We start from the raw sequence: 12,254 nt of genomic DNA on the forward strand, positions 1-12,254 counted from the left end.
TAGCAAAATGTGGTATATCCACACAACAGATTATTATTCAGCCACAAAAATGAAGTTCTAATACATGATACAACATGGATAAACCTTGAAAACATTATGTTAAGTGAAAGATACCAGGACAAAAGACCACATATTGTGATTCCATTTAAATGAAATATCTAGAACAGGTAAATTCAGAGACAGACGATGAATTAGTGGTTGACAGGGGTTGTGGAGGGAAATAGAAAGAATCTGCTAGTGGGTAGTTGTATAGGGTTTTCTTTTTTGGGTGATGAAAATCTTCTAAAATTAAATAATGGTAATGATTGTACAACATTGTGAAAACCCTAAAACCCACTGAATTATACCCTTTAAAATGGTAAATGTTATGCTATGTGAATTATATCTCATTTTTTTAAAATATGCTTTTATTGATTTTTTTTTTTTTTTTTTTTTAGAGAGAGAGAGGAAAAGAGAGGGATAGAGAGATAGAAACATCAATGAGAGAGAAACATTATCAATCAGCTGCCTCCTGCATGCCCCCTACTGGGAATTGAGCCTGCAACCAGGGCATGTCCCCTGACCAGGAATCAAACCCATGACCTCTTGGTTCCTGGGTTGACGCTCAACCGCTGAGCCACTCTGGCTGGGCTATTACTCAATTTTTTAAAAGGTAAAAAAAAAATTATGGGAGACTGGGTGATGAATACAGAGCTCTGTAATATATTTGCAATTTTTCTATAAACCTAAAATTATTCCAAAATATGAAGTTTATTTTAAAATAATACCATTTATAATAGCATCCAAAACATAAGTTCTTAGGAACATAAATTTAACAAAAGATATTCAATACACTAAAAAGTATGTAAGGACACTCAAACAGAGAGATACACCATGTTCATGAAATGTTAAGATGTCAATTCTCCCCAAATTAGGGTGCCCAATTCTCCCAGTTTGCCTGGGACTAAAGGGCTCCCAAGATGGCAAGACTATCATTTTTTTCAATCCTCACCTGAAGATATGCTTATTTTTAGAGAGAAAGAGAGAAACATCGATGTGAGAGAGACATTGATCAGTAGCTTCCCTTACCGCCCCCACTAGGAATCAAACCCACATCCTAGGTATGTGCCCTGACTGGGAATCAAACCTGCAACCTTTGGTATACAGGACAACACTCCAACCAACTGATCCACCGGCTAGGGCAAGACGATAATTTCTTTTTCCTTTTTTTTTTAATTATCACTCAAGGATAGTTTTCCATTGATTTTTTTTAGAGAGAGTGAGAGGGAGGGAGGGAGGGAGAGAGGGAGGAGGAGAGAAAGAGAAACAGCATTGTGAGAGAGACATCAACTGATTGCCTCCTGCACATGCCTCAACCAGGGCCAGGGATTGAGCCTGCAACCCAAGTACGTGCCCTTGATCAGGAATGGAACCTGAGACCCTTGGGCGCATAGATCGATGCTCTAACCACTGTGGATACCAGCCAGGGCAAGATTGTCATTTCTAAAACCAGGGCAGTTCAGGAAAACCACGATGAGTTTTTCATCTAACTTCATATTGATCTACTGCTTCAACACAATCCCAATCAAAATCCCAGCTGGATTACTTTTTTTAAAAGGAATTTTTTTAAAAATATATTTTATCGATCTTTTACAGAGAGGAAGGGAGAGGGATAGAAAGTTAGAAATATTGATGAGAGAGAAACATCGATCAGCTGCCTCCTGAACACTCCCTACTGGGGATGTGCCCGCAACCAAGGTACATGCCCTTGACCAGATTCGAACCTGGGACCTTTTAGTCCGCAGGCCGACGCTCTATCCACTGAGCCAAACTGGTCAGGACCCAGCTGGATTATTTTTTAAGAAACTGATAAGCTGATTCTAAAATGTATATGGAAAAACAGAGAACCTAGAGTAACCAAAACAACTTTTAGGAAGAACAAAGTTGGAAGACTCACAATATTTAATTTCAAGTCTTACTATAAAGTAAAACAGATAGTACAGTATTGGTGAAAGGACAGACTCTAGATCAGCCGTGGGCAAACTACGGCCCGCGGGCCAGATCCGGCCCATTTGAAATGAATAAAACTATTGAAAAAAAAGACCGTACCCTTTTATGTAATGATGTTTACTTTGAATTTATATTAGTTCACACAAACACTCCATCCATGCTTTTGTTCCGGCCCTCCGGTCCAGTTTAAGAACCCATTGTGGCCCTCGAGTCAAAAAGTTTGCCCACCCCTGCTCTAGATCAAAGGAAACAGATCTTGACACAGTCAACTGATTGTCAACAAAGCTGCAAAGGCAATTCAGTGAGAAAGGCTAGTCTTTTTAACAAACTGTCCTTGAACAATTAGACACACATATGAAAAAAATATAAAAAATGAGCTTTAGCCCTAGCTAATTTGGTTCAGTGGACAGAGCATCAGCCTGAAGGGTCCCAGGTTCGATTACAGTCAAGGGCATATGCCTGGGTTGCGCACTCCATCCCCAGTGGGGGGCATGCAGGAGGCTGCCAATCAATTATCTCACCCATCATTGATGTTTCTCTCTCTCTCTCTCTCTCTCTCTCTCTCTCTCTCTCTCTCTCTCTCTCTCCCCCTTCCTCTCTGAAATCACTAAAAATATATATTTTTTAAAACACACAAGACTGCCTGACTGGTGTGGTTCAGTGGTTGAGCACTGACCCATGAACCAAGGTTACCAGTTTGCTTCCCAGTCAGGGCACATGCCCGGGTTGTGGGCTCAATCTCCAGCAGGGAGCGTGCGGGAGGCAGCCAATCAATGTTTCTCTCTTGGCAATGTTTCCATCTCTCTCTCCCCCTCTCTTTCTCTCTCTCTAAAAATCAATAAAAACATTTTTAAAATAAATAAATGGTCCTGACCGGTTTGGCTCAATGGATAGAGCGTCAGCCTGTGGACTGAAGGGTCCCAGGTTCGATTCCAGTCAAGGGCTGTACCTTGGTTGTGGGCACATCCCTAGTAGGGGGTGTGCAGGAGGCAGCTGATTGATGTTTCTCTCTCATCGATGTTTCTAACTCTCTATCCCTCTCCCTTCCTCTCTGTAAAAAATCACTAAAATATTTTTTTAAATAAATAAATGAATAAATAAATAAAACTACAAGATACTACCAGAATAGCTAAAATTAAAAAGACTGAAAATGTCAAATTTTGGCAAACATGTGCAGCAACCAGAACTGTCTCACTTTGTTGATAGGAATGTAAAATGGTACAACCACTCTGGGAAAAGTTTTCATAAAACTAAACATAATCAGTGAGTTAGCAATTCCTCTCCTAGATAAGAACTCAGAAAAATAGAAACATAAAAAAAAACCTTGTACATAAATATTCACAGGAGCTTTATTTATAATAGCCATCTAAGGTGTTCATCTAAGGTAAAATGGATAAACTGTGGTATATTCATAAAATTCTACTCGGCAATAAAAAGGAACTAGTAACACAAGAGAGATGAATCGCAGGGACATGAAGTTGAGTGAAAGAATCCTCACACAAAAGAGTACATACTAATGATTCCATTTACATGAAATTCTTGAACAGGCAAAATTTATAGTTAAAGATAATCAGAAGAGTGCTTACTTGTGAGGGTGGGAGCAGAGGTGACTGGGAAGGAGCAAGAGGAGACTTTCTGGGACAATGATAATGTTCTAAATCCTATTAGGAGTTTGCGTTACACTTATTTATTTATGTACTAGAGGCCCGGTGCATGAGGTGGGGGGCGGTCCCTCAGCCCGGCCTGCACCCTCTCACAATCCGGGACCTCTGGCTCCTAACCACTCACCTGCCTGCCTGCCTGATCGCCCCTAACCGCCTCTGCCTGCCAGCCTGATCACCCCCTAACTGCTCTCCCCTGCTGGCCTAATCGCCCCCTAATTGCTCTCCCCTGACGACCTGATCACCCCCTAACTGCTTGCTCCCCCACGCCAGCCTGACCACCCCTAACTGCTTCCTCCCCTGCCAGCCTGACTGCCCCTAACTGCTTGCTCCCCTGCCAGCCTGACTGCCCTTACTGCTTGCTCCCCTGCTGGCCTGACCACCCCTTACTGCTTGCTCCCCTGCTGGCCTGATTGCCCCTAACCGCCTCTGCCTCAGCCCCTGCCACGGTGGCTTTGTTTAGAAGGAAGTCGGATGTCCAGAAGATGTCTGGTCAACCCAGTCTAATTAACATATTACCCTTTTATTAGTATAGATTTGAAGAATGAATCAAATGGTAACTAATGATTTGTGCATTTCACTAAATGTAAATTTCAACTTAAAAATTCCATTAGCTAGCCCTAACCAGTTTGGCCCAATGGATAGAGCATCAGCCTGCAGACTGAAGGGCCCTGTGTTCAATTCCAGTCAAAGGCACGTACCTCAGTTGCAGGCTTGATCCCTGGCCCTGGTTGGTGCACATACAGGAGGCAACCAATTGATGTGTCTCTCTCACATCAATGTTTCTCTCTGTGTGTCTCTCTCCTCTCTTCCACTCTCTCTAAAAATCAATGGAAAGATATCCTCAGGTGAAGATTAGCAAAACAAACAAAAAATTCCATTGGCCACTAAAACCTACAAAGATGTCCTATTATCATTCAAGGCGGGACCTCAGAAGCAAGACAGAATAGGAGCTGGACCACTCTCTCTCCTCACCATCTCTACACACTTCCCTAAGCCATTCCCTGAGTCACAGAATAAGTCAGACAACATTTAAGACATTTGCCCAACTCTTGTACAATCAGGCACCCATACCCTTGAGCTGTTCCTCTCTCACACCAGATCGCAGACTAGATTCTGCAGTCAGTCATTTACACCTAGCATAAATTAGTGACTGGCCTCTAGTCTTCAAAGGCACTTGCAATTTTACCATAATATCTCTGTGTGCTCAGAAATGTTTCAGGCCCTAATCGGTTTGGCTCAGTGGATATAGCGTTGGCCTGAGGACTCAAGGGTCCCAGGTTCGATTCCGGTCAAGGGCATGTACCTTGGTGTGGGCACATACCCAGTAGGGGGTGTGCAGGAGGCAGCTGATCAATGTTTCTCTCTCATTGATGTTTCTAACTCTCTATCCCTCTCCCTTCCTCTCTGTAGAAAATCAATAAAATATATTTAAAAAAAAGAAAAGAAAAGAAAAGAAATGTTTCAGGAAGCAGGGAGAAGGGTCATGAGGGGAGGTGGGAAGATTCTCACATTAGCTGCCCCTCACCAGCCTGACCTGCCAGATCTGTATTTACCCACTCCCCAAGCACACACCAGGGAACTCTGGCCCAACTCAATCAGAGGCAGAACCCGCCCACACAGGTCACTGTGGGATGGAGAAGACTGTGAACCTAGCCTCCCACTCAACTATCCCTCTGCAACTGAATATGGAGGAGACAAACAGTCCATGAAAGATACATCGAAACACCTAGAACAGTGTCTGGCACATGAGTGAATGAATGAAGCAAATGTTGTAAAAGAGCCACAGACATTCTCATTCAATGATGGGATTAGAATGTGGCTACCTCAGCTATAAATGTCAGGAGAAGGGAACAAACTTGCTTGGCCAAGTGGCCTTCCCCCTCCTTACCCCAGGAAGCCGTCATTAATCTTTCATCTACCTGGTAGGTGTGGGCCCGGAGTAACAATTGATTCACCCAAACAAATCCGGGTGTCCTCCACCCCTACCACCTGCGGTTCAGCTAGGTAAACAGATGTCTTCCTCCAGCTCTCGGCTCACCTCTCTCATCTGCTCATGTCATTTGCTAATTTAAAAAGAAAGAAATGAAAGAAGGAAACACGTGAGGACTAGAGCACAAAAAGAGAATTAGTTTGTTAAAGATCCTATGCTGTACACCTGAAACTAATACAAAATAATACTGAATGTCAACTGTAAGTGAAAAATAAAATTTTAAAAATATACATCCTATGTCCCTCTGTCTAGGGAAATGCCCTCGGCCTGGGAAATACCTTCTCATCAGAGGGAAGCCGAGGTAGAGAAAGTGAAGGGGGGAGGGAAAGAAAGGGCACAAAACATGGATAAAACAAACCCCTTCAGGCCTTAACTTCAGGTCTGCATCTGGGCTCCGGTCACTTCTGCCTGCTTGGCCACGGCACTCCCTCAGCATTTCTTATGAGGCCCCGTAAGTCCCAGGTCCAAAAGCCCAGGAGGACCCAGGGGGGCACGGTGAGCTTACAATGCTCATGGCCTTACCTCTTTCCCTGCCAGCTGGCTGGCACTATTCCCTAGGCCCAAATACTTGTATGTAGGAGAAGTGAGCCTTAAAAACAAACAAACAGCCCTAACCGGTTTGGCTCAGTGGATAGAGCTTCGGCCTATGGACTGAAGGGTCCCAGGTTCAATTCTCGGTCAAGGGCATGTACCTTGGTTGGGGGCACATCCTCGGTAGGGAGTGTGCAGGAGGCAGCTGAATTGATGTTTCTCTCTCATCAGTGTTTCTAATTCTCTATCCCTTTCCCTTTCTCTCTGTAAAAAATCAATAAAATATATTTAAAAAACAAACAAACAATAAAAACCTACAGCCCTAGCTGGTTTGGCTCAGTGGATAGAGCGTCGGCCTGGGGACTGAAGGGTCCCGGATTTAATTTCGGTCAAGGGCACATGCCCGGGTTGCCAGCTTGCTCTCCAGTGGCGGGCATGCAGCAGGCAAGGTGATCAATGATTCTCTCTCATCATTGATGTCCCTCTCTCTCTCCCTCTCCCTTCCTCTCTGAAATCAATAAAAATATCTTAAAAAAAAAAAACAAACTACAGCAAAGAGACCAAACTGATCTAACCAAATTGGTCCTTTGTATTTTTTTCTAGTTTTGCTGGTTCCCACAAAGTAACAAGTACAGTGTGAAGCCCCCAGCAGTGCACCGCAGCTCTTCCCTTGCCTCCCCGAAGCCGGATTCAGGAAAGCAAGCCAACTGCAACTCCCAGCTCCTGGGGGGCAAGGCAGCTCCCCCTGCCTTCACCACCTTCCAAGGCTGCCTTGATGCCTCCTCTCCTCTCACCTGAGCCAAGGACCCCACGTTAGATTCTATTCAAACAACCTCCCCCCATATGAATCCACTAACTGGCATTAAATAAGATCTTTCCCCATTTGCCGCCTCAAAATGTCCCAAAAGGTGGTTTTGTACAAATTCCAGCTAAATGTCTTCATTCTTTTTTTTTTTTTAATATATTTTATTGATTCTTTACAGAGAGGAAAGGAGAGAGATAGAGAGTTAGAAACATCGATGAGAGAGAAACATCGATTAGCTGCCTCCTGCACATCTCCTACTGGGGATGTGCCCGCAACCCAGGTACATGCCCTTGACCGGAATCGAACCTGGGACCCTTCAGTCTGCAGGCTGACGCTCTATCCACTGAGCCAAACCGGTTTCGGCTAAATGTCTTCATTCTTATCAGGATTCTATTAAAAACCTCAACATCACTTCTGCCAAGAGACCCAAGTCGGGGATGATGGCCCCGTGTAAAGACCACTGCATTGCACTCTCCATAGGACACAGTGTCCACTAGGTCCTGAGTGATGCAACGAGGCAGCATGCCTCGTGGTGGAGAATCAGAGCACCTGGTGATGTGTTCACTTTGTCCACTGCCTCTTTCAGGTGGCAGCTAACCCGGGCCGGCCCAGGAACCAGCATTCACCACTGCTCACTGGACCCCGGGTAGTAAGCATCTTGGCTGCCTCTGGCTTAGCACAAGCCCTCTCTATTTCACCCTCAGGTCTAGACCCCGACTCCACCCACCCCCTTTCTGCAATAGGCTCTATGCTCACCCTTCAAAAGGGGGTGGGGGAACCAGAGAATGCAACCGCTAATTCAAACCAGAAAAACCCAGGACACAGAACTGAAAAGGGTTTTTCATCCACCCTTCCCCTGTGAGAATTTCGGCTTTCAGAGCCAAAAACCTATTTTCTTCACTCACTCCTGCAAGTAAAAGGAGATGAAATGCGTGTATGTGGCTTTGCAAATGAGCTCTTTTTTGCTCTTAAGGGAAGAAAAAGGGTGTGTGTGTGGGGGGGGGGGGGGGTACCAGACAGAATGATAATGCATGGAGGTGACAAGCCAAGGTTTAACCTCACTGACCTGGGATGCAGAGACATCATCTCTGACAGGTGATGCACAACATCTTGCTCTCCCGTTTCTTTATCCCTGGGGACCAAAACACATGTTTTCTATTTGCTGCTCCTCCTCTGAGGAGGATTTATGGACTGAGACAGAGCGGGGTTCCTTGGTATGAGTCAAAATCCAGGGCTGGAACAACTGGTCACTTGTCAACAGCACACCATCAAATCGCCGTCACAGCCCCACATACATGCAGACAGACAGAACCAGGCTGTTACCGGGAGCTGACAGCCCCCCTGAGTGTAGTGGCCGGTGCCAGAGAACACTCACTCCGGGCTGCAGTGGTTTAGTTTCTCAAATGAGAAGCTATGTCACACAGGCAAAAGCTGCTGCCTGTCTTCAAACAAGTGGGCTCTCTGAAAAGGCTGGAAAGGAGGAATTCTATTTAGCCGATGGTATGTGTCCACAGCGCCATTTGTCATTTCTTTTACCCAAGCAGTTAACGACCCCAAACCTTCCGCGAGGCCCTGATCCAACACCGCCACACCACCCAACACAGCAGAATACGAAAACCACACACTGCTCCAAGTCTGCAATTGAAAAAATAAATAAAAGCAGCCGGTTCAGAACCGGTAGATTCTGGCCAACCCCTAGGGCTCCCCTTCTAAGCGCCCCCATGGAGCAGAGACAGAGGCCCCTATCTCCTGACCAAGCCTCTGGCTCCCGAGCACAAAGCCTGTCTCCCCAAAGCATCACTTTTCTAAGTAGAAAGTTCCTTCGGCCAGGAACCTGCGCGCTCCACTGGCTGGAAGACTCGAGCAATGGAGGCCTCCTGGAGTTGGCCTGGCGTGTCCCGGGGGCTGGGACCGCTCGGGGCGTCAGGGTCCCAACTGGAGGGAATGCTCGGAGGAGAGCCCTCCTCCAGCCACCCGCCTGTTTTCTCATCCCCTCACCCGCCCCGCCGCCGCCCCCTCCAAGCTGAGCCGGGGAAACCAGGGCTGGGTCTCCGCCGCCCGCGCGGGCGCCCCTCCCTCCAGCCCCGCACTCACCCAGCGCCCTGATGAGGAAGCCGCGGGGCGGGCGCAGCGCCCGGCGGCACCAGGCGTCGCGCAGCACCTGCAGGCTTTGGGGGGGCGCGTGCACCAGCAGCACCCCTCGGCGCAGCCAGCCCTGGAAGGCCAGCCGCGAGGCGGCGCGCGCCAGCCGCGAGTTCCAGAAGCAGCGCGCGTTGGCGCGGCGAAAGGCGCGGAACACCGCGTGCCCGCCGGGGTCCTCCGCGACCCCCGCCGCCTCCGGCGTCTCCAACCGGCTGAGCACCAGTGCCAGCGACCCCGGTGCCAGCTGCACCGGCCGGGCCATGCTGCGCGGACGGCCGTGACCCCCCGCCTGGCACAGCGGCGGGCGCGGCGGGCGCAGGGCACTGGCGGCCCGGGCGCCGCACGCCCGGCGGGAGCGATCGGCTGACTGCGCGCGGCGCGGGCTGTCCGGGGAACCGGACTCCAGGGGGCGGGGTCAGCGGGGCTCCGAGGGCCGGGGGTGGGGCGGGACGCGCGGCCCTGGGGCCGGCCGCTGCTCTCACCCGCGAGGGGCTCTGTAAGAGTTTCCAAGTGCCCAGTTACCAGCTCACTCTCCACATCCCATTCTGGCTCTGCCCGCCCCGCCCCGGCGACTCCCCTCGCTCCAGTGGGCCTGCCCGGGGGCTTCCCCAAGTCCTCGGGGAGCCCTGCAGCCCCTAGAGAGCCGAGCCGCCTCCCACCGCGGCGCTGGCTGCACGGCCGGCCAGGGATCCCCAAAGCCGCGAGGGCCGGCTGGCCGCCCTGGCTTGTTGTCGCCCCCAGTGAGAGGGGCCACAAGGGACAGGCAGCCTGGAGGTGTCAAGAGCCTCGCTCATGCCGGAAACCCAGGTTTGAATCTGTCGGCTCCTAACCTGTTTAGACAGTTTACTTCCCCTCCCTCTGAGCTTCAGCTTATTGTCCTATAAAATAAGGCGCTGGGCCCCGGCGTGGCTCCGTGGACCGTAGCCGTATGAACCAGAAGGTCACAGTTCGGTGGGCCGGTTGGGGCTCCATCCCCAATGTGGGCGTGCAGGGGGCAGCAGATCAATGATCCTCTCTCATTGTTGATGTTTCTCTCTCCCTCCCTCTCCCTTCCTTTCTGAAATCAATAAAAATATTTTTTAAAAAAAGAGTTGGGACTCTCAGGACTTTTTCACCCGTGACTTTCTGAGGTTCTGGGATCTGGCCCCGCCCTGGGACATTGAAGTGATAAGAGATGTAAAGGGTCCCAGAGTGCCGCCCAGTAGCGCTGCGCAGTGATGAAGTCCGTGGGATTCCGCCCTGGGTTGGGTCGGGGGATAGGACTGGACTGAGACTCCGACTTGCCCCCCGTGTAACGGGAGAAGGAACTGGTGATCTGTCATAGAACAGTAGCCACTGCCTCCCAGGAGTGAGGGACAATGCAGATGGGGAGGACAGAGGCACTGGGAGAGGGCTCCCCCAAGAAGGAATGGGAAAGTGAAGCACGGTAGCAACCACGCTTGGGTGGGAATTGCTGTTTAATATTTTAACCCTGCTGACTTGGCTTCTGTCATTATTTGCTTGCTAAAACAATACAAAAGTTATTTTGATTTTCTGAACTATATAAATCATCCCATTCCATTGAATACCCCATTGGTTGTGGTCATACTGGTTTTAGAAAACACGTTCCTCTGTACCTGGAGACCAGGACTGCACAATTACTCTAAATTGCTTCAGTGGCTCCAGATAATATGTTCCTGTCAACTCAGTGGTCCCAAGACTCAAAACTATAACTGATCTTTATAGATAACTAATCGGCTCAATCTAGCTTCTGTAACAAACTGCTTTTTTGCAAACCAGGCTCTTCATTCCAAACCCCGAGATGTCATCAATACCTTTGTGATTTTTGCCTATATAAATCTGGTGTTGCGGCCATCTTATCACTACGAGATTTGGAGAGCATTGCCTTCTCGTAGTCCCAGCTTTGAAATAAATGTGACTCCTTAATTCGACTTCTTTTTAAAAACAAAAAAAATATTTTATTGATTTTTTTACAGAGAGGAAGGGAGAGAAATAGTTAGAAACATCGATGAGAGAGAAACATCCATCAGCTGCCTCCTGCACACCCCCCACCGGGGATGTGCCCACAACCAAGGCACATGCCCTTGGCCGGAATCAAACCTGGGACCATTCAGTCCGCAGGCCGACGCTCTATCCACTGAGCCAAACCGGTTAGGGCCTTCATTCGACTTCTTGAGGCGTCCTTGTGTGATTCGGGGGGCACATTACAACACAAGGAGGGGAAGGGCATTACTACCACTAGAAATGGGCAGTGTAAGAGGGAACAGAAGTGCTTGGCAAGACCTGGGCCTCATTCCAGACTCCCCACTCCCTCACTTCACCCATCATCAGTAACAACTACTGGGACCATCTATAACTGTCCCTAGTAACCATCACAATAAATGATGGATGGTGATATCACATAGCAATCACTCGCATTTATCGAACACTCTCTCTATATTGGGGCGCTAACGTCACAGCTCTGCATTCATTGCTATTCGCATGCACGTGTTACAGATAAGGAAACTACAGCTCGGTTAGATTAAGATGTGTTTCCCAGTCACGGACATAGTAAGAAATGGAGTCAGACCACTGCCAGGTCAGGGTTCCCTGTGACTAAATTTTCAGTTCTGATTAGCGTACAAGCCTGAGACAATACCCTCCCATCTGAACTCTGACTCTAAGATGGATGGATGGATGAAGACAGCTGAGAGTCCAAATGAAGTAACCTCCTTTACCTGTGCAGCCTCAGGGAGAACAAAGTTCCTCCCCGAGTTCTGTGTCATCATGGGGCACTATGACTTTGAACTCCGTGGGTCTAGCACCCAGGACCGGGCCTTTTCCATCGTAATCATGACGATGATGATTCCCATTTACTCACAGCTCCCTCTGTGCCTGGAACTGCACAGAGGGTTTTTTTTACACGTGTGATCTAATTTCATTCTCAAAATTAACTCTCTGAAAGGAGGAATATGATCAAGCCCCATCTTTCACGAAAAAAACAAAAGTTTAGAAAGTTGCGGCCGCTCGTCCGAGAACAAAGCTCGTAGATGGTGAGTGCAGATCCCAGCGTCTCCTTGCCCACACGCCTGGCTAGAGGGGGAAGCCAGACGGCCTTCATTCTGACTCACTGGACCTGTATCTGATGTGAAAA

General features: G+C 48.4%; 1 protein-coding gene across 1 annotated transcript in view; it reads right to left on the reverse strand.

Annotated features, from left to right (window-relative positions):
* STOX1 (storkhead box 1) overlaps positions 1–9,497 on the reverse strand; it is a 46,123-nt gene extending 36,626 nt beyond the window's left edge. The window contains exon 1 of the mRNA XM_059662525.1: positions 9,074–9,497. Within this exon, the coding sequence (XP_059518508.1) occupies positions 9,074–9,383 (310 nt within the window). The 5' untranslated portion in view covers positions 9,384–9,497. The remainder of the gene's footprint in view (positions 1–9,073) is intronic.
* Between the last annotated feature and the right edge of the window lie 2,757 nt (positions 9,498–12,254).

The sequence above is a fragment of the Myotis daubentonii genome, chromosome 13 (genome assembly GCF_963259705.1).
Source record: "Myotis daubentonii chromosome 13, mMyoDau2.1, whole genome shotgun sequence".
Taxonomy (NCBI): Eukaryota; Metazoa; Chordata; class Mammalia; order Chiroptera; family Vespertilionidae; genus Myotis; species Myotis daubentonii.